Here is a 23,814-nt window from a genome sequence, read left to right as displayed (position 1 = left end):
GTGGTTGGCTTAAAGCACTTCCACAGCCTGCTTTGGGTCTAGCTATTCCTCCTCACGATTTTACTATAGCTTTACGTTTGTGGCTTGGCATTCCTTTGTTCCCTTCTTTACCACTCTGTACTTTTCTATCTGTCATTGACCAGTTTGGTGATCGTCTGCTGGGGTGCTCTCATGGTCCCTTGAAGATCCAGCGTCATAATGCTTTAGTGTCTGTTGTACACCATGCCTTGCTCCAAGATCACCCTGGTGTTCTTAGGGAGCAAGGCATTCCATCTGATCGATCTCGTCCTGGCGACATATACCACCCTGACTTTCATCTTGGTCGTCCTGCCTATTTGATCTCTCCATCAGGAGTACCACTCAGTCTGCTGTCATATCTTCTGCTTCTTCTCAGGCTGGGGTGGCCGCTGCTGTTGGTGAGATAGCTAAGGACAACCAATACCAGGACATTGTGAATGATAATGGAGGAGATTTTATCCCTCTTGTATGTGAGACCTTTGGTGTTTGGTCACCATATGCCCTATCAATTTTAGGATCCATAGCTGACAGAACAACTGTTAGAAACGGTTTACCTCGAAAGTTTGCTAGGTGCCAACTTCTCCAGCAACTGTCTGTGACTTTGTGGAGGTACAATGCAAAAATGATACTCCGCCAGTATTCGCTTACTGCTGAGGACGAATTTCCTGACTTTGACATTGGTTAAGTACGTATAGGTAGTAATAAGTATATAGTTAGGCCACTACAATGAGATAACTTGTTTCTCATCAACTTCTCATAGAGTAACACATGCGGGCGGGCGGGTTATCTCATTATTGCACAAGCCATAGCTATAAATTGTAGGATGTATATATTTGTACAAAACCAGTATAATAATCCTTTATTTTAGGTTATTGGCTGGGTGCACACCAAGCACTGTTGCACACTGAGGGTAAAACTCTGAGTGCACATAAACTTCAACTTCAGTAACAAAGCTTTCAAGTACTTTACGAGACTTCCACCAGTCTTGGGGTCATGTGTCATACCCCAGTACAGCAGCGGTGTTAGCACGTGTAGGCTGGTCAGTCTTATTAGGGGGAGGGGCTGTGCAAGCTTGTGGCAGAAGTAGCAACACTAAAGCTACAATGACTCTTAGATATGATGGCCCTCCTCCACATAAGGCATGTAGGTCACAGTACCAATGCTAGTGTATAGTCTAATGTGCACTGTAGCACCCACTGTTGATACCTTGGTGGTTGTTGATGCTCCAGAAAGCACTCTATATAATCAACACAGAAGCAAAAAAAAACTCAAAAATGGTGTCTGTATCTCAATGGGATTGCAGTTTTCCATAGAAATAGTGCTTTTCTATGTGATAAACCCACTAACACAACACTCAAAAAGCCATACTGCAATGTCGTGCAATAATGAGTTCGCATGGGAAAAAGAAAATTTTGGTGCGGGCGGTTGATGAGAAACAAGTTATGTCATTGTAGTGGCCTTAGGTAACAAGTAGTAGTATGTTGTAGTTTTCAGTATGTACGTGTGTTATGATCATCATAGTTTTCATTTCCTTTCCGTTAAAAAAAAAATAATAATCCTACAACTGTACATGACACCCAAGATATGACAACATTGCATTTGTTATCCGTATATTTACGGATTCTCCTAGTAAGCGATCGACTGAATGTTCGCGGGGATTGGATCAGGAACTCAAGTTACGAGTTGGAACTAAAGGTATAATTGTGTGATTGCTGTACGTAAACTATACAGCAAACTTGCCAATGTTTGCCTCGAATTTTTCCCTCTAATCATAGATTAATTAACCCGGGCTCTAATTATTTGGTGACACGCCCGTACATACCGTAAGAGTTCTTGTTTCCTGCGTTGCGTTGTCAGCAATTTTGTTGATTCATTTGGTTAGTTTGTTTTGGGTTATGGTCCATACTTAAACTCCTCAGTTTTGCCGTGGTACAATCCTTAACCGTCTGTAAGTCAATCTGACAATATTTCAATTTTTGTTTTGTAAAACAAGGGGTAGCTACGTGTCCTTTTGTACAACCCTGTCGTTTTGACAAATTTATTCTGTACTCTGATCTTCATCCTCAGTCAAAGTGGTCAAACTCGAGAAATAAGTCTTGACTTGCTAAAATTTTTGCTTGACTTTTGACCATATTGTAGTATATTTTTGTAAATTTACATTCACGTCAGTATTCTAAAAGTATTGATTGTGGTGTACATTTACAAATTGTACTTGTCCTTTGACTGGCTGCAAATTTTTAGCTTGACTTTTGTTTTGATCAAGGCCGTGTCAACGAAGATCGGAGTACAGTGTATATTGAAGTGCTACTCCCTTATGTATTTATCTCATTTACTAGTGATGGTTCTCTCTACAAAGTGTATTTGAGTTGCCGTTTTAGTTCACATTGATGTACTACCCTGCTTTCTTCTGCAAGTGGTTCATGTGACGTATAGTCACTTGACATGTGCGCCTTTTCAATGATATCACAGCAGAATAACTTGATTGAATTAGTGTACACTAGAAATACTGCTGTTTGTGTGTTTTGCTTTAACTTTATACAACACTGTGCACTTGACATTAATGAGTGCTTGAAAATGTTTAGTAAATCCAAACTATTCTATGCACTGTTATTTGTATCCATGTGTTGTAAAATTATCACTTCATTTCACAACACTGCAGGTACGTTTATAAAGGGTTAGGGTGTGATAGAGATGACCTCACAGGAGACAATACCATCTGCACCTCCTCCACCATATTCTGCTACTGCCGACATTCCTCCTCCTGCTGGTAAGTAATATGTACTGTGACCGTCAATTGAATCATTGTTGAACTGTACACGGATCCTCGTTAACCAAATCTGTTTTAAAAAGCTTACAAGTTTTATGGGTTTTTAAAATTAGGATAAAGGTGTGGTAATGTGTTTTAAATATGCTTGGTTGTTCTAATGCAAAATAATTTCAAAGAAGGCTCAGGTGAATGCAAACAGGCTATGGTATACTAATGTTACAAGTATACACCAAAATTTGGAATTTTCAACTAGAGTAAGGACCATATTGAGAAAAAGTACTGAAACTAGGTTGAGTTTGAGTAGTACATGATATTAAATCACAGTAAAACAATAAGAAGCGTTATATCCCTGCTGTGCCCAAGTTACCAAAGCACAGTAGGGATATAACACTTCTTATTGTTTAATATCATGCACTAGTTTCAGTACTTTTTCTCAATATGGTCCCTACTCTAGTTGAAAATTCCAAATTTTTGTGTATACTTGCTTGTTAGCTTTTTTTTTGTAAAATGGAATTATGACTGGTAAACCCACGCATACCGCATCAAAAGAAGGAATAGTATCGCACGCCCCAGTTATCAGTTAGATGCAGTATCCATTACACTTCGTTGTCAGCCTGTTACACAGCATTACAAATCAAGAACTGTTCAAAATGCGCCTCTGCAGTCAAAATAGTCACTATGAAAAATATGGACGATTTCCGTTATACAAACCTAGAGAAGCCATCACGCGCTATCACCAAAGCATTCATCAGTGCGCTTTGTTGTCCTATTAAGAATCATGAAATGCCAAGAGAAATACATCTCTAAAATCAAAATTGCCACTGTGGAAATACAGACAATTTCCGTTACAAACCTAGAGAAGCCATCGCGCAACTACCTATAGCTACCACCAAATCGACACCTTGCGCTGTCAGCAAAGATGAATGGAACACAAAGGAGGACAACAGTAAGTCCATGAAGAATGCATGGTGCGCACTGCAGCATGCCAAAAGGCATATCTCGGGCTGAAGCGATGTCGAACAGTGAAAAACTCAAGCTCCTACTGTAGCTGCAGCCGTTATCGAGGTACGCTTGTCTGAAAATATCAGTCAGTCAGTCAGTCAGTCAGAGAATTTCGTTGAATAATTTTAAAAAATTTCTGTAGCGACTTGTTGAAAGCATTTCGGGTCGACCTAAAGGCTTTTTTGGGCTTAGATTTACCTAACCAATACTGCCTTATCGTCATCAGGGAAAATTGAGGCTGGTTTATTATTATTATTAGCACTTTACAGTGACCAGCACTGAAGGTCTGACAGCAACATGTGCTGCAGCCTTAGGATTACCTAACCTAATTTCAAGGACTTAGACCTAGTGACTTGACTTACTGACTGACTGAAAAAGTGTAACAGAAAAGGGGCCAAAGTAAGGAAGAAGAAAAAAATCCCTCCAACCCCAGTTTCTGGGAGATTGTATTTTGTAAGCCACGCCTACTCCTTTGTCGTCCCTACTACACAGTTACTATCGTACTGTATGATACTCTAGGTAAATACTTATGGTGTCTAAATAAATAGACCTCACAGGGTTCTTTGTCAACCTGGGTAGTGAAATTTATCTACAGACTATAAATGAAATCTGGGATTTCCCTTATAAGAGACTAAGCATACAATTTGCCCTTAATGACTATAGTGCCTTTGCCCAGGTTTATACTTACATGTATATGTTTTCTATGGTGACCATGAACTAATGGTGGTGAGGTTACGATGAACCTTACCTTTGTGATGATATATCCCATGTAAATGAAGATACCATTTTAAACTGGCACGCTCCTGGTTTCCTGAAATTGCTTTCCAAAAACATGTGTGTGTGTGTGTGTTTGTATGTATGTATGTTATGTTATGTATGTTTATGTATCTTTCCGCACCCAAAATGGCTTATGCTAAAAGCAGTATATATGTGAGAAATGAAGGTCGTGCAGTACCAGTATTAACATTCCAGGTTGGTAAGCTTTTGCTTGAGATGGTTTATTCTTGCCAGGTTGAAAAATGATTGAGGCAAGCTCCTGAAGATGTTATGAATGTTATTCTCAATGGGCTATATGGGGCATAAAACAACCAATTGGTATATCTAGCCTTGTAGGCTACCCTAAATAACAAATGCAAACAATAATTAAGGACAGCCTCAAGGCTTTCTCTAAACAATTCCTGTGAGAAACACAAATGCACACTATAAAAAATTGTATTTCAGTTTAAAGTGGTGCATAATAATGTAATTACCAAATTACAAAAATAATTCAATCAAATACAGAAATTGCAGACTTAGGAAGCCATTACACAAATCATTAGTGGTAGTGCAGAAAGAAATGGGACACAAAGGAGGACAAAGTCAGTCCATGATAAATCTACTGTAGCTACTGCTTTAGGTAAAAAGACACGTCTCATATGAACACTGAAGAAATCAATCCCTTAGTGTTAACCATAGTTGGCTTTTACTTGATCTGTTAGTTAGTAAAACTGCAGTTAAGTAATTTATTGAGTTTTGTTGGAAGTGTTTAGGGTTAAACTGCTCTGCAGACACGTTTGAGTTTGATTATACACTACCAAGCTGTCGTGAAAGAAAGGTGAGGTAAATTTTTGGGTGACAAGCTAAGTACGTCATAAAAATAAAAGTAAGGGAAGATGCCTACACCTGCAGCTATGTTGTGGATGTTTAATGCCAACCAGTAGTATAACCATGAATAGCTGTAGGTGTATTCTATGATCCTTACTCACATTTAAAATGTCCTATACTTGTTATGCCTTTTGGTATTTGTGACTGGTAAACCCGTGCATACTGCATCAAAGGATACAATGTCACCAGACATATGATAAAACGAGTTTTGTGTCTTTATGCATTCCCTGACTATTAATTACTGACGGCGAAGTTGCCATTCCATTTTGTTTTCAGCTAAGTTCTGCTTGCTCATTACACAGTGCAACAAACAAAGACAATACGAGAAGCCATTGTAAACATCATAGTCAGCAAAAGGAATCCAACCACGTGGTACCCAATAATCAACCCCAACGCAGTAAAATGGGACACAAAGGAGGACAAGGGTTACTCCATTAGACATCCATTGTAGCTACTGTGGTAGGCGAAAAGACGAGCAGTGAAGAAATTATGTCTGTAGCATTGGCTGAAGCATCAGTCAGTTAGTAGAAAATTCAGTTAAGCATAACAGTTTTTAAATTTCAAATTTGTTACATTTGGGTTCACTCTGACGGCATTTGCCTAGCTGTCATGACTTCAGGAAAAAAGAGGCTGGTTTTTGGGTTGGGCAGGAAAACCCAATCCTTTTTTATCCCTACTATATACGTACAGTACTAAAGTTACTCATTCATTGTACTCAGCTTAAAAGGCTTCTTCTTGTGTATGTGCACTGACAGACATACAGATGGATGGACATGTAATAGAGCACATCTTAGCTCTACTAGAGGTAGTCACTATAACAAGGTAGTCATATTAAAGAGATGGCTGCTAAGCAAGGTTTCAAAATGACTTAAAATATGTAAAGTCAGGAAATTTTGGCCAAAAGATGACAAGAATAGGAATGCAGGTCACACTTTGTGAATATGAGATATTTTTATCTAGTGTAAAGTTTAATGAGCAGATTCTAGCCTTTGAAGAAAATTCATTATCATGAGCAGCTAGCCATATGTATGGTAGTGTACTCCTACTCTGTATGAAGAGTAGACTACATCTTTTTACTTGGGAAAATTTAGTATCATGCCAAGGAAAAATATCACATTGCTATTGTGTGAATACATTAGAATTGACCATTCTATTAGAGTGTTTGACTACTCTTTTAGAGTACTGAATTTGCTTTCTGTCTATAAATAGATGTATATGAAGTACTGCAAATGGAACAATCCCAAGCAATAAGTTTTATGACATGGGGGTTGAGCCTCCATTCTTTACAAAGCAGGTCAGATTTGTGACCAGACAACAAGGGGTCTTTGTTTTCATAAATTCAATCTTGGAAAATCATGTGTCTTCTTAGCAACCTCGTTATTGAGGCCAATTTTTTGGTATCAAAGGTGATTCTTTTGATGGTCTCGGTGTACACAACTGACGCATTTGGGTATTATTGGTGGCCAGTGTAGGGAAGTGACATACAGTGACCTGATACTGCTGTACTTCAATGTTATTTGTGTTTTACATGAGTAGTGCATAGTAAAATAGTATCTCATGGTATTGTATTTGTTGTAGCAACTTATCCACCACCCCCTCCACCAAAAGACACTACAGAGCAGACACCATTGATAGTACATCAACATGTGTATGTTAGTGAGAGCAGAGAACCAGCGGTCAATCATCTTCTCCATTTTGTATTGTGTCTTCTGTTCCCACCATGGATATTTGTATGGCTAATCCTCATCTGCATCTATGGATGCTAGTGATTTTCAGTTGCTAATTTCTCATTGAATGAACAAGCCGTTGCAGAGCAAATCATTTCATATCATCAGATGTAACACTGTACAATGTGTTGTAATTTGTATGTACATATTTAATGCATTGCCGATATGCTGGTTGTAGTACTACATAGCTACACTAACACTGGAGTAGATCCTCTGAATAACAGGACACTAGTACTGTACATTTTCCTCCTTATAATGCACAGTTTCTCAGAACAGTTTTACCTCTGAAAAAGGACAACCTCTTTATAACAGCTAGTAAATCAGCTGGTCCTCAAAGTGTCTGTTACAAATTTATAACGTTCATATCACATTAAAAGCACTTAAAACCATTTTGGACTAAGTTCGTAGCAATGTTTCCACTTTGTATGTAGCTGCTTTAATACTGCCAATTCATCATGCGGGGAGGTCAATATCAGTTTGGCATGTTGGGAGTTGCAGCTACTTCACGTGATTAAAAGATGACATGCTCAAGAATTAATAATGTTCATGCACAGCACATGGACAACACGTGTATATACACTAGTAGCATCTGTGAAATTTGGCTGATGGTATTATTTGTATATACAAAAATGTTAAACAATAGACAATTTTACACTAACATTCAGATGTCCATGGCCAGAAGTTTTTCTGCTAGTGTACATGTTTAAATATTCACAGTGTAATAATAGCCACTCCCCTCCTGTTTGTATGGTAAAGGATCATCATTTAACAGCAAATGAAGCTCCACAGCTACAGCCCTTCTCAGCCTGAGGGATATCTTCTATTCTAAATGACGAACGTATCAACTCTTCATGATAGTCAACTGTTGAACCATCCAAGAAACCCAGTGATAACTCATCAATGATAACTCTTGCTCCATCTCTCTCAAATATTCTGTGAAAAAGTGAAACAAATGATATGAAAGTGATTGTTTACTTATACAGCATTGTTAACAAGTGTGTATTCTATTAGGGTAGAGTGAAATCAGTAGTATGAAAGACAGCAATGACAATGTAAAAATTTAGTATGGTCAGACTTTCATAGCTATGGACATGTCAAAAGATATGGCCAACAGTGTGAACCAGACTGCCCGTATCATTGTAGTACAAATTAGATGCCTTATGTAACACGACATCTATTTTTTTTATTTGTACTAGTGTGGGACGGACACAGAGTATGCATGCTATACACACTGAGTGCACTTTCACACACACACACACACACATCTCTACTGCCCAGTTATGGGTTACACAACCTACCAAAAAGGAAGGGACAGACAATAGCAAAGGCAGATCATCATGCCAGCAGTGCACACCTAGTTAACTGGCATGTACCACTGACATTGTGACAAGCCCACCAAACTAATATTAGAGATGTTCCCTGTTGGGAGGCTTATAAAACCTCAAGAGAGACACCAGGTTAGTACATGCCAAGTGATACCACCTGCTAACATCTTGGGCTTGTCAACCTTGTGAAGTGTTAGCCAGTTAATAGTGGTGCTAAAAACGACACACACTACACACATTATTCATTTCTAAAATCTTGTCAAAAAACACTAACTATATAAAACGATAGCCTACGGGACATGTACATCTAACTTATTTTATTTGCACTATAAAATTAGAACTACCTGTCTACTCCAATAGGAGGACACTAGCATGAACTTTAAAAGTGTCCGGAATAAAGGGAGTAAGTGTTACTTGGTTACTAGCTAACACCACAAGCATACAATCATGTCATTGTGTATCCCATTTGATAAGTGTAATGCAAGACAATATTTCATCACCTATAAACACTGTATGATGATAGGTACATACGAAGAACTACTACTTCTGTTGTGTGCACACGTGTTTGTGGATTTAATATAATTATAGGTATGAGAAAAATTGAAACACAATGTAAATTCTAAGTACAGTTAAACATCTGCAGGTTCAGTTGTGTAGTAGTCTTTACCAGTAGTCTCCTCTTATGCACTAGTATTGATCTCTGAATACAGTCCAGAAAGTTCACAAGACTCTCATCCACCATTGGAAGTGGTTAATTGTTTAGTCATGTCACTCACATGATACAAAATGTTCTCTCTTAGCAACCAAGGGACAGTAATATTTCTAGAAAACAGCCAAATTAGGACACTTAAAATATTTAACGTCACCAATACATGGCACCACTCTTGGTTACCTAAAAACTGCATAATATAGTCAAGACAGAACTAGGATATGAAAAATCATTTCTTATAAAGAAACACAGCCTTGCATAAAATTTTATTAAGAAGACAAACAAATACAGTTATGACGATGGAAGGCAATCGTGGAATGGGTTACAGCAATCATCTTAAGGACTATACGTGACCGTCTCAATAAATAACCCACACAAGTATAATTTTTAATCCAGCCATTACTCAGGGAAGCAATTCTCAAACTATCCAATATCTTATTCACCTGCTCATGGAGAGCTTGCTTTATTCCTGTACAGTATGCCTGTGTGTCTGTTTATGATGTGATAGACGTAAACGAATTGCTTCATTTCATATCAAGGAATACAGCACTATTTGGTCAATTTCCCAATTCATGGTGTACGTGTGTGCCATGAAAGCACTCTAGAAATGCAATTCTTGTACATGTTCACAGCAATAAGTGTGACCGGATCTGCGAAAACAGGACATAAACGCATATTTTTCAAATTTCTGTTTATTAACTATTTATAATCTGCTTAGCCAAGTGTACCCACTGGCAAAGTTTCAGCTTCATATGCCAGAGTTACAGCCCTACAAAGTAGCAACAAATTGATATGTACAGCAAGTATAGGGAAAATAAATTACAAGCGCTTACAAAAACGGTTGTAACTTACCAACGGATTGAGGTACAGAGCTAAACTGTTCACCATCGTGTTTGCCATGAGCAGGGGAATCAATTACTGGGTAAGTTTTTCCTTTACTCGCCCTTCTTCACTGCATACAAAGGTAAAATTCGCGATCGCGTACGAACGCTTCGACATGATGTAAACAAATGCTCATAACTTAGGTATCCTTGGGGCTACTGCAACAAAACAAAGATTTTCTAACTCCTCTTGCACAGGCGAATAAGATGATATCCAGGTTTTTTATTGTTAGTCCCTTCCTTCGCTAAGAAAGAGTTAAAAAAATTTACGGAATTTTGTCAATAATCGCAAGTATTTCACCCAATGTATTCAATGCTTTATACTGTAAATTTAGGCTTGTGCAATTATGTCAATTTTTCACAGATCCGGTCACATATTACATACACATGTGCACGTCCTACTTACCCTTCCCCCAGAACTAAACACAAGTCACGACCATGCTATAAAGTACATACTTGTCATCGTTCTTTGTGGAGGAATCCAAATTGAACTTGTACATGAAACCAGAGCATCCTCCTCCATCAACTGTCACCCTCAACATCTTTTTCCCTCCTTCACTAACCTCTAGTAGTCTCTGTAGGAATGATAGCACGAGGTTTGATGTCATAACACATGGAGACGCAGATATACATGTTAGATGTTGTAACACACACACACACGCACGCACGCACGCACGCACGCACGCACGCACGCACGCACACACACACACACACACATACAGATACCCACGTACGCATATGTGCGTGCACACAAACATACACACAATCATTGCAGCCATTTCTTGACTGCAACTTTCGACTCATCCTGGCATTTCGGCTGTATTTTTTATTTTATAGATAATACTTTTTAAACCAGGTGTGTGCCCACCAACCAGCCACACATGCCTGGCTTCCTGAACACTGTGCCTGCATGACAAGAGGAATTGCTTGCCCAGACTTGACTGCCTGTGTGGTGCACAAGAATCCCAGTGGGCCACAGTTGGTGTGTTTTAGCATGCCTGCTTTGCTTTTCTGTCCACAGCTCTAAAAGTTTTGAGCTAAAGTAAAAGCTTCCAATTGGTCTTGCATGGTACCAGGAACACCAAAGCACTCTGACTTGAATGGTGGGTGTGACCCTCCATTCATTCTGTAGGTATGACAAAATGTTGGTCTATCATTACAAATCTCATGCTTGTTGTATTGTTATGCATGTTTTTATACATAACTCCGTTGCTATTACTCACTACAAAAGGTTTAAGCTACAATGATTGACCCATCCACACTTTTTCCACAGACTGATTTTTCAATTACGTATATCATAGTGGTTCACTTTGTAGACATGACAACAAATCAGTTGTTATGGTAACTAATTGTGTATGACTATGGACTCTCTATAGCATTCAGTAGAAAGAGTCAGAATTGGATCCTCATACTGAGCACCAAATTTCAATGCAACCACATAACGAAATTTGCATTTTACAGCCATTGTAAGCCTGACATCACATGAATATTCTATTTGGGGACTCTTATATTTTCGAGTATTGCTACCAATGGCGATCAATATTTTGAAGATTGGTACAGCAACTAACACACAAGATATCGAGGCTAAACTACCAGGTATGGTTTTCACAATTAAGAAACATTGAGAAAACCAGCTGAAAATTCTAACCCGGCGTTAGATAATAGATTTTATACCTTTACAAAAAATCTTCTTTCAGGATTAAGTATTCATTCAATTTCTCCAATAGAACTTTCGCTCGAGTATGTTGCGAGTTCCCCAAATAGAGAGTGTACATTTGCAATCCGAGACAACATTTGGGATAAGGTTTATTGTTCCAAAAGGAGAAGGCCAAGCTGGAGGACTTGTATCATTAGATTTGGGTTGCCTTTGGTGATTCTCTCAAATTCAGTATGTGGACCACTGCTAAGGCTTACATGCTTGGACCACATGACATACTACCATGTGTCTATCCTCTAGCAACAATCATACAGGCTATAAACATTTATATCCCATGCTACACTACTGATAATAATTGAAATTTTTTTCACTGAAGAGCATCCAGTGACAGCCATTAAACATGGTACCATAAAGTGTGTAGGGGAACGACAGGTACACACTCAGACTCTACTCAGTACGTATATCATATACTCAAGACATAAGTTATACCTGTACACACTTGTCCGTCAGTTTCAGACCACTATGTTGTTTTGTTGTATCATCCGTCACAGAGTCAGTAGTGTTGTGCCTTCGATGCCACATCAGTACTGAATAAGTCAGACCATTACTGACACTTCTTCTCAAGTAGCATGATAGTGAACCAGTAGTGTATCTCAACGCCATCACTGTACAATGACATGAAAAACCAAATCAAAAATACACTCAAGGATCTATAAGTGCCACAGCATCATTTATGTATTACTGTTGTGCATGATTATTGACAAAACCCATTGTACAGTATCATTAAATGGACTTGATCAACAATGACGTCACAAGCACAAGATAACTGAATTGTTTTATGCACAAGTACCTATGGAGAAATTGCTTTGATCAATCAAATTTTAGTCAGGAAGTAAAATAGCGACCAGTAGTCAACAGGTGTGGGAACAAAGTAACAAAAACCATTGCAAATAAGTATATCTTGAACATTATCCATGATGCGCAATACAGTTCTTTTATTGTCTTGTCTTATAACCGTACCTGTTGGTTTAGAACTTGATATCTTCTTCCCTGGCTGACATATGATTCTCATAGCCACTTGTATTAGTCCCTCAAACAACACGGCCATCTTGTGTTCGTGACGTCATTGCGGATTAAGTCCATTACAGCAATTGTATCACATGTACAATACAATAGTATACCAGGGAAGGGGTTATTCGTCCAGTTCCGTATGTAATTTTAAAAAAAAACCTTAGACAAAAGAAAAAGGTTGGCAAAACGAGAAGAAAACAAATCCAGCTAAATTTCCAGGGCTCAAACATGGACCACCGGTGTGAAAGGCAAGTGTGTTACCTACTGTGCTACCACTGCTAGCACTACCTCTCTTACTTTTCTATCTTATAAATGTGATTCAGTAAGTAACCTGCATATAGTAAGAAGACCGGGTAACCAAAGCTGAACTCGACTCTAACCCTAATGCTAACCCTCATGCTAACCTTAACTTTGCCTGTTAAGCATAATGATGCCTTCCACTATCTGTATGAAGGTAAGTTTCTGGTGAGTTTGAGGTGACCTAGGGTTGGCCCGGCTTCGCGAAACCGTGATGCTTGATTTGCTCACACTAGCTTGCCTCGAACTCACTAAAAAGTTACCTTGATACTTGAGTTATGATGAGTGAGAACTGGACGAATAGCCCAAATAAGTTGGCGTCCAGAATCGGACGAATAGCCACTACGTTTACAAAACTTATCCTTGACTTTTTAATGAGATTGGTTTTAAAAAGGGCTAGATATTCACAAACCTGCATATTCAAGCACGGGTTATATTAGTGGGGCTAGGAGGGTGATCACGAACATGTGTAAACAAACAACAAATACAGATACAGATATACATAAACATCTATTTATGGGCACTAGCATCACCTGTTTATGTAATGTCAACTGTTGATTAAAGTTTCACACTCAATTTTTAGAGTACAAAATTTTTAGAGAAAAGATCAGCTTTGTTTATCAGCTTGATAATATTATTTTATATCTGTTATAAGAATATCAGCTAAGCCATATTGGTGCATCTTCTACTGTAGATTAGGGTTGCGCATCGGTTAATCTCGTCCTTGCATACCTCTCTGAGGGCGTATTCTTTATTGGGCACACTTTTGATTAATATTTTTTTTATATGTGGAGAATGCAGAATTCTGAGATCAATTTCACTACTTTTTGCAATACATCAGAGTGTTAACCACTGCTAGCTGCCAGCTCCTTAAATGCAAGACAATGATCTTGCTTATGTTAAAGAAGATAAAGCTGAATCCGAACCCTAACCCTAACTTTGAACTACTAGAATAGTGAGAATTGGTTCCATAAATAGTATAGGGCACAATAGCGCCCTATACTATCTATGTTACCTTTAATTTCAAGTGTGCCAGAAAAAATGACATCAAGGTGGTGTTTATCAATAGTGCCCCCTCCAAAAGGGTCTGCTGAAATGCGTATACCTTTTTGTCCAAGAAATCGTCAACTCTGGCGAATGATAATTAGTGCTTAATAGCTGCACATTTTACAAGAAGTTTATACAGTAAAACATCATCATTTAACATGGCTGCACATAGACTTTACTACATATAATTGGCTTACTTCAAATTGTCACCTCTTATGTAGTTGTTTCACACCAATTAACACTTAGCAGAGTTGGGATTTCTCGGTCAAAAAAGGTCTAGACATTTCATGAAAATCAAATCTCTAGCAAAAATTATAGTATGTACATGTTGAGCTGGATCCTCAAATAACTCATGGATGCAATTACACACAATCTTGAAATTTGGCTTATGTGTAGTACTGCTTGACCCGCTAAAAATGTTTCAAAAGAAATGTCTCACATAGCCAATCAAAAGTTTCACCATACATTTCCTATGGAGAAGCCATAAAAGTAATGTGTCCATTACAGCCCTTTCTCAAACTTGTAATGGAGCCAAACCGTAGTGTCTGTTGTTGACACTTTTTGTTGTCACCATTAATCATCTGGTTGGCTGAAATATTTACTCTCTTGAGAAAAATCCACTTTTAATTTTAAGCTATTTTTCAGGATCCAGCACTTGTACATACTATAGTGCAAAGTTTGAGTACTGGATCAAGAAGCTTTATGTCCCCACCCCCTAAAAGAGGTTCTTAAAGGGGATTTTACAAACAATACTTTTTGGTTCAAAAAACTGCTGCCATCAAAAGTCCGAATTTATATTACCAACTTTTCCTGTTAGGCACTGGAGAGTGAACACAGAAGGCAGAGCCTGTACAAGGTGTTTACCACTAGCCTAGGAGCTTAAGCAAAATTTATCCTACAGTGATATGGAACAAATACAAAGGGCTGAAAAAAAAAGCCAGCCCATCGTGACTTGATCCACAGGTCACCCAGATTCGATCCGGTGAAGTGCCACACTCAGTGCCAACTAAGGGAGGCCACCTCAGTAGGGGTGAGGCAAGACGTAGATCTCTAGTTGGTAACGGATACCTGGGTGTGGACATTGATAGGTGCACTAGCAATACGAGCAAAGTAGCTAGTGTCCAAGAAGCACTTCCATTGGTGAGTTTCTTTGGTAAAGACAAATCCCCCTTTCATATCTCGAAGAAATTTAACAATCAATTGCTTCACCCTCATTGATTTGATTGATTTATTATTTTCCTCTTAGTAATCGGTATGAACTGTTCTACCTTACCAGAGCATACATACAGCACAAACAGATACAAAGTCAAAACTATACACAAATTACTAACACACATCATTACGTAATACACTAGGGGGGCAAAGAATTGTAAATTTGTATATTTAAACAAGTAGAATAGAGATCGAAGTTGTGATTCTGAAAAAAAAACTGCATAAACAAGAAGTAATAGGGATGGCGATTCACAATACAGCTTAATACATCAATACAAGCCAAGCAGCTTGATTTGTGTACATTGAATTTAAGATTCCTATTTCGACTGTTCAAATAAAAAGCCGAAATAGGAATCTTATACACAAATCAAGCTGCTTGACTCATATTGATATATTGAGCAGTATTGTGAATCACCATCCCTATTACTTCTTGTTTACGCAATTTTTTTTTCAGAATCACAACTTCGATCTCTATTCTACTTGTTTAAATTTACAATTTTTTGCCCCACTAGTTTCTGAAATTTTTTCATGTCCATGCACATGGACAACACAATTTTATGGCTGGTGTGCACTGCATGTAGTAATATAGTACTGAAGTAATATATAGTACTGCAGTAATATAATATGCAAAGGCTTGCTTCATGATGCTCAAGCATCTGTCTACTATAGCTACAGGCAGAGGAGGCTGGACACGGCACACGTGAGTGCATATATTTGTATAACCAAGCCTTCAGCAAAGTTTTAACAAGCACCATTCAAAAGTGCACCTCAAGTTTAGTATTTTAGGGCATTCAACCCCACTACTCCAAGCCCATAAATCGCTGTTGAAATCTTAAGGAGTCACATGTGTTGCAAGTTTCGTCAGTTATCTACGGATATATCGATAGGTAGAACTATAAGGACACTTTACGTGCTTGTAGTCGATCCGAATAAACATAGAAGAAAGTAAAATGGATGCTGAAATCGCCTCCAAGTGAACTGAAAAAAAAAGAAGAAGCGGATGCCGCCAGCCTGGCCTCACAGAGAATTGATTAGAGAACGGGAAACCTGAGCACTAGTGTTTTCAATAAGAATTCTGTTGTACATCAAAACAACGGTTGCTAATACCTTCTTTATCACTTAATCTTTGTCTTGGTATTGGAAATATGCAATTAACGGTAATAGTTTTTAGTAGCGCTTCTACAGGTAGAGTGTGTACTCATGATCAGTCTTATGGAATACATAGCTATAGCTACACTCTGAAAAGGCATGATCATGCACAGGCTGTATTCACCCAACATGTTAAATGCTTTGATCCACAACAATAAAGGCATTGAAATTATATAGCTGGAAACCTTACCAATCTGTAAAAAGTAGCTATCTGTAGCTATTATTTAGTCTTCTCTTGTGCAGATCCTTAAGGCAACTGCTCTCAATCTTTTGATCATGTATGAAGGAGACACGCCCTCTTTTTAATTCTTTTTTATGATGCAAGTTTTTTTGTTTAATATAAAAGATGAGAAAAGGTCTTCATGCTCAAACAGTGGGTAGAGAGGAAAACTCTGCCCAATCCTGTGATGATGGAATTGTTACCATTACAGAAGCAGCATTGCCACCTTGAACATCAATATCAACTTTCTGAATTAAATTTCCGGTAGCTTATTAGGCCTGATACATATATACTGGAAGGTGATACTGTTTTCTTTCACAAATTCTTTCCCCCAAAGCTTCAGAGCTGTCCTTAATTTTCGATTACATACAAAGGGGACACACACCCTTTTTATTTGAAGGGTTATGCTATTTCTGATAGCTGACGAGGCTTGTTACGTCGATTCTTTACTGATAAACGGCTGTAGCAGCCCTTAGGAAAGTGCCCAGAATGCGATTTCAGTGACGGGCTATGGGCCACATCCCCTGATGCGAGTTGAAGAACTCTAAAGCGTTCAGAAACAAATTTCAGTGAGTAGCATTTATGTTTAATGTTTAGTTTAATACATCTTGATGAGTTGTAGTCCTGTGCATTGCTTCAAATGGCTTTTTTTTTTTTTTAACTGTTGTGCTTTTACTTTTATGGCTTCATGAGTGAATGGTGTCTCAAAGCCATGACTCTTGCTCTATATCTCGTAATCGCCTTAGAAAGCAAAGATTTTAATACCACACAGACCTGGGTAGGAATGATTTTAAAATACACCATACGTTTTTAGTGCTGATATCTACTTCCTGTGGGCTGTAGACGCACGAAATAATATGGAGATTTAGGAAATTTTTAAAAACTACCAAAACCACTTCCCTTGTGTTTTATACTTCCAGATCAGTCTTTACAACACCAGAGGAAGGTCTGGAAAGCTTTTGAAACACATCCAAAGCCCAGAAGACTGCTTTTGGCTTACGTTCTATTAGAGAGTTTTGAAAAATTTTGCCCCGATCCCTAATATGAACCATTATTGTGGTTCATGATAATTTTAACACAATCAACAAGTTCAGGATGAGTCATTACAGGAAGAAATTATATCTTTGAAGTGCTAGCGCTAGATCGAAAATACTTGATAGATGACAATTAGATAGGTTGGCGTGGTGATCACTACAACGTGTAGCATACGAATGCTGGGGCCACAGATTATAATAAGTGTAATGTCTCTTGTTGTTGGCAATAACGTAACATAGCAGCTATAGACTGTAATTGCATCATGTGTGAAACATGTGGCCAGTTTAATTCTCTATGATGCGAAGTCACATAATCAAACTTACGTATCAACTTGGTGATACAGATGGCACGATTTTATAGTCATTGTACATGAGCAATCTGATCTTTTCTTAAAGGTGGACCCCACACTGGCAAAGCATATGTTAATCTGGAAAAGATCAACCAGTTCAAGATTGAGAATGTTAAATATTTGCTTAATAAATGCAGATAATATGCTACTCGCTTACAAACATCATTAACTTGGTGATCCCATTGTAACCTCTTGTCAAAAATTATGCCCAAGTATTTTTTGGGAATTAGTAAAACGCGGAATACGGAATAACGGAATTGCGGAATAACGAAATAAGTAAACCTTATCTTTTGCTGATTGTACAAATAGTTATATGCTCTATAGTAATTATACTTTATTTACCTTGTAACAGCTCTGCATGGGCACCACGGCGATGGATAGAACAGCAGCTGGCGAGCATTAAATGGGATGAGCACACAACCAATCACTCTAGAATGATCTACCTTCGCTAACTTTACTTACCTACACTCTTGTTTCAAAGCTGAAGAGTTTTGAAATCCATTTAAAGACACACAACCACTGGACTTCCCTACTGAACTCTAGTGTGACTCTAATAAATTCGGTCGTATGCACATGAAGGGCACCTAGTTTAACCTAAGAATAGAACTAGGTCTTGGCAACCTCCTGTAGCTTGTTACCATCCATAAAGATAGCAGGGCAGGTGATGTTTTAGGTGTGAACCACATAACACTAGATTCACTGATATTAAGCTTCATTCGAATTGAAGATATCCAATCAGATACTGAATCATGAGATAATTGCTTTTTCACAGTATCACAAAACCAGAGCAAATTAGGGTGGTGTCATCTGCAAACTGTAACAATTTACTAAACTTCAGTACAGAAGGCATTGCATTGACATAAACAAGAACAAGAAATAGCAGTGTTCCCAGAGCACTGCCTTGAGGGATCCCACCCCTTACAGTTGTCCAAGATACTTCACATTTGAGTTTAACCCGTTGAAGCTTATGAACTATTTAAGTCCAAGCACACTGAACTCACTAGGGCCAGGCAAACTTGATTACTTGTTGTTCATCCACAAAAAATTGGATTTTCATGTGGGTGGGTGGTCATTTTTCATTATTAAAGAAAATGTCCACCCACCCTTGTACTACTCCTTACAGTACAAGGACACCAGCATATTTTGCGAACATACCTATGTTCCACTTATGCTTTACTCAACATTTTTTTCGTTATAAAACCATTCAATGGTGGAATGCATTACCATCTTCTGTAACTGACTGTATTAATTCTAATTATGTCCTCAAGCGGCACTGTGACTCACTCCTTTGATAACATTAATACGATATGCATGTTTTTGTGCGTGTGTATATTGTAAGTTGTTTACCTTGGTTGTCTTTGTATCGGTTATACCTTGCTTTGTTTAGTTTTGTGTGTACTATCTATGTACTGCAATGTGTCCCCTTGGGCAAGGAAGAACGGCTGTAGCCGATTGCTCGGAGGTTAAATATATAAATCAATCAATCAAAATACTCCTGCCTGGTACTATTAAGGTTAGCTAAAGCCTTTTAAGAACTAGTACTTACGTTTTACCACCTTCTGAGGTGCAAGTGACATTTGCTGCGGTAGGGTAAAACGGGATGCGGGCGGGGATGAGAAACAATTAATCAAGTTTGCCTGACCTAAGGCGGTGCAGTAAAATTGAGTGATATAAAGATCAAAAGCTTAGCGAAGATCTAAAAAGGCGGCTCAGCCCGTACCTGTGGATTACTGGCCACTTGCAATCGGAAACGTAATCTCGCGTAGCCAGACCATGGGGGTATATTATCTATGGCCAGACCAACTTCCTTTGTGTGTGACATACAAAAGTAGAAACGAGAACAAGTTTGGTCTAAGACCTGGAGAATGTGCGTTAGATATATTTCAGATACAACACGCTCACTAACATTAATACACTCACCCGGATACTGTTAACAGATTGTTTTAGCTTCGGTTTTAGTGAACCACACTCGAAATTATTTCTTCACTTCATTTATGCATAGCACGTGACTACTGAGAATATACTATCTGTGTACGGACATAAATAGCAAGTCTCGCAGCTACCCGCTAGACATCTCATTAACGGAGCTATCTATGCTTCAAAGCATACTATGCCGTATGCGTGCGTAGTGTATCTATGCTGGGGGCGAAACTAGGAGTTGAGGTGAATTCATGTTTTGTGATCTGATGATTTCGATAGCGTGGCTGAGACGATTTCAGCCTCTAGCTAAAACTGTTAAACAAACAGGTAGCTATATTGTTTATTTATTTATTTATTTATTTATTATTACTGGGCAGGCAGCTCTGCTGATGTGCCCAGGAAAAAAGAATTTTGCAAAGATTTACAATTATTAGCTAGCTACAATGATTTAAGAGTCTATAGTAAGTTATTAGTAAATAAGTTTAAATCATCATGATCAATTATTGCAGTGGGTAAGTTGTTCCATTCATGAATTGTTCTTGAATAAAAGCTCTGTTGATACGTTACAGTAGATGAATTTGGAATAATGAAGTGTTCAGTGGGGTGATACTGTCTGGTGTGTCTTGTATTGTAGTTTTACGTGCCGGGCAGGCCAGACCGCTCTCTCGATGTCGCTGGGTAGGGATAAAAAATAACTGGTACAGTTCCGGCTACTGTTCTAGTCCAACCGCTAACCCCACAATACTGAATAATAGGGAAGTCAAACGGATTTTGTGACAGTACATGTTTAGGCACAGCATGTTGTAGAGCTTGAAAAATGCCGGCTGCAATATATACTTGCTGCATAGTTGGCTAATTTTTTGATTGTATGAGGTCTGCTACCTTGTGGAACCAATTCTCTTGTATGTCAAAAGTTAGGCTAGTGTTAAATTGTCATTGCTATTGCATAGTATAGCTAGATCATTAGAGTGGCTGTGGTAATAAAGAGTCACTTAAGTTAAAAGCACCGCTATCACCTGATAGAGTGACCCCGATATTTGTAGGGAAAGGTGTAACCATATGCTGCATTATGAAGTTTTTTTAAAAAAACTTACCATGTATTGGGTTCACTGAAGCCATGTAAGTGTTGGTATTGCGAGTCATATGTGGGTATTATGAGTCACTATATATATATATATATATATATATCAAACGGTACGGTCGTACCGTTTAAGTAGGAATCCATGTGAAATTTTTGCGCACCGCCCAAAATCACGCCTTTAAAAATCATCCTAGAGATATCTTACGAGACGAAAATCACCTTTACGGAATAGTACTAGTCCGTATAATACATAAAACAGCATTGAATACAACAAAACGCTTACAGGTGGCCGGATACAGAATTTTAAAAATCGCCAAAACTTTGAATTTTAGACTGACTGCCTGACCACAGTCGCAAGCCTAGAGGCCAAATGAAGCAGTGCACGGCCACCATTTTACGCAACAATAGCAAACTCACCAGTGGGATGTGCCTTTTGGGGTTCTGACGAGTGTGTGCCCTCTGCGCCTTGTCTTTTCTTTTACTCTTCAATCAGGCTGCTTGTCTTCTTCTTCATCCAACGAAACCATATTGAGGCATTAATTTTCCATATCAACACTTTCTTTAAGCAGCATAATAGATGCCACAAGATTATTTAAGGCGCTTAGACTACGCTACTGTACAGAGGAATAGATTATGTTCTTTACTGATAAAATCTATACGACGGAGGGTACCGTACAGAGGTACTGGTACTAGCTAGATAGCTTCATGATACTCTCCTGGACTCTCCTTGATGTTTCCCTCTCAGCATATTTCACAGAATCAAGCTTAAAAGGAACTCTATAAAACGTTCTTCACTTCATCGTTTGTAACACCGCCCAGAATTGTTAAAAATAATGGTTGTGCTAGACGAGACCTGGCATTTATTTTTGTTATGATACTGTATACCCCCGGCGACTAAACGGGACCAGGTGTTTATGTGAGACCGGCCATAATTCGAGGCAATACAGTATGTCTTTTATATGAAGCTGTAAACCCAACATAGATACTGTTCTCCACCCGATGAATAAAACATATTTTAGTTGAAACATTGAACTTCTGTTTAGTGCAAATCTGAGTGAAATCCTCTGAAGTATGTACAAATTATGGCACGGTTACAAAACACTGTAATTTCAACACTAAAATTGATTCTCCTCCTACAGCTAATTGTGAAACTCCCTAAAAATTCCTGTAATTAGTGGTATTCCCCCTTAAATCTGCATGATTCAACTTATTAAATATATTTTAAGCTATGTGACCCACAATACCCCCTGACCCATAATACCAGCATCTGCTCTAATTGTCTTGCATTTAAAACGGTCTAGAATTCAGGGCGCTGGCAGCTATAGCAGTGTTAGCACAGTGGATATGAAATGTGGTTAGTTCAAGCTCAGAATTCTCCAAAAGCTGTTCTTTTTTCATGTTATACAAAATTCTCAAACCTCGTCCAAAAAGAATTTATCCCACTTGGTCACCTGAACTCATTCGCAGGTTAGGGGCATTTGCAACAAGTATAGGCATACTATTAGTGATTCCCGGGGTAAATATATGGAGATTTGTAACTTGGTCAAACAGCTCTTACAATTATGAGCAGTACCTTTGGCAGCTCATAAGTCCCTGCTCTTACAATCACTCCTCTGGGGTAAGTGGGGAATTATATGGCCTCATGCGATTGTAAAAAGGCTACAGACTGTAGCACAAATCCACAAGTGTGTCTATCATACTTTCTCATTCAAATTCACATTAAACCAGAAGCGTAGGCCCCACCCCATCACTAAGTGTTTTTCTAAAACCTCCGTCACAAGCTTACCAGTATTAAACTGACACACAAATGACTATAAATTATGTGTGCTAATAGCTATGCAATATCATCAGGGGTTGCTAGTGAATGCACACACAAAATTCAACTTGTTCGTGAATCCACCGAACTAAAATATTAGAGACACACTTCCTTGATTACTCATGTGATAGAACATTTTTGAACCTAAAAAGAGTGACCCACTTGAAGTGACCTTGCAGGAGTTGCAACTCACAAGTGACAAAGGAGACCAGATGATGCTATGAACCTACTCAGTGCCTACGAGGTGATAAAGTGTTAAATGTGCCAAATTTTTTTTCTCGAGTTGAGCACATTGGTTCTTCGTACGGCAGTGCAGTGGCATGCCAGTCACAATTTTTTTTCTTAGTCAGTCAGGCGGATCAGTCACAAGCTTACATGTTCTGCTAGCAAGATTTCGTTCAATACGTGGCATTTGAATTTCGCCAGCTGAAGTGAGTGAACACGTCATCATTCTGTCCGCAGTCTGCAGCACAGACTATGGCTAACATAAAGTAACTTGTATTTATACTAAAATATTAACAATACAGGGGCGGCGGAATAGGTCTGGCAGACCCAGCAAGTGCCGGACCAAATTTTAGCTACTTTTAAAAATTTATTTTTTAATAGTGAAACGGAGGGAAACCCACAATCGCTTGAATGATGCCACGTGAACCGTTGTGGTGATGTCCAGGTCTAACATGAGTTCATCTTCAGCCTCGTCTTCAGTTACTTCTAGTCAAGAGCCTCTCAGTCTGTGCAGCCAATTTCGTCCGTCACGACTGTTTAAATTTCCGAAATGCACGTTTGGTAAGAATGGACAGAAACGATCATTTTGAGCAGAGTGGTGCCAGACCTACAAGTGGCTTCATTATGATGTTGACAAGGATGCCACGTTTTGTTACTTATGT

General features: G+C 38.5%; 2 protein-coding genes across 4 annotated transcripts; one reads left to right on the top strand and one right to left on the bottom strand.

Moving 5' to 3' along the window:
* The first annotated feature begins 1,576 nt into the window (after positions 1-1,576).
* On the top strand, positions 1,577-7,341 carry LOC136268412 (uncharacterized). Of its 2 annotated transcripts, none has more exons than XM_066063749.1 (3): positions 1,577-1,713; positions 2,678-2,785; positions 7,010-7,341. In XM_066063749.1, the coding sequence occupies exons 2-3, from the start codon at positions 2,710-2,712 to the stop codon at positions 7,195-7,197; spliced, it is 264 nt and encodes an 87-aa protein (XP_065919821.1). In that variant the 5' UTR covers positions 1,577-1,713; positions 2,678-2,709; the 3' UTR covers positions 7,198-7,341. The 2 variants fall into 2 exon arrangements, with proteins under 2 accessions (XP_065919821.1, XP_065919820.1); XM_066063748.1 differs by having other exon boundaries at positions 1,595-1,713; positions 2,722-2,785.
* Positions 7,342-7,669: 328 nt separating this feature from the next.
* LOC136268411 (iron-sulfur cluster assembly 2 homolog, mitochondrial-like) lies at positions 7,670-20,123 on the bottom strand. Of its 2 annotated transcripts, XM_066063746.1 has the most exons (5): positions 20,031-20,102; positions 12,751-12,838; positions 12,220-12,395; positions 10,530-10,648; positions 7,670-8,091 (listed from the first exon to the last, which is right to left on the bottom strand). In XM_066063746.1, exons 2-5 carry the CDS (start codon positions 12,836-12,838, stop codon positions 7,920-7,922), a joined length of 555 nt encoding a protein of 184 aa, XP_065919818.1. In that variant the 5' UTR covers positions 20,031-20,102; the 3' UTR covers positions 7,670-7,919. The 2 variants fall into 2 exon arrangements, with proteins under 2 accessions (XP_065919818.1, XP_065919819.1); XM_066063747.1 differs by lacking the exon at positions 12,751-12,838 and having other exon boundaries at positions 20,031-20,123.
* Positions 20,124-23,814: the final 3,691 nt, after the last annotated feature.

This window comes from Dysidea avara, chromosome 10 (assembly GCF_963678975.1).
Source record: "Dysidea avara chromosome 10, odDysAvar1.4, whole genome shotgun sequence".
Classification (NCBI taxonomy): Eukaryota; Metazoa; Porifera; class Demospongiae; order Dictyoceratida; family Dysideidae; genus Dysidea; species Dysidea avara.
The sequence above is the reverse complement of the archived record's forward strand: the minus strand, read 5'-3'. Positions and strand labels throughout refer to the sequence as shown.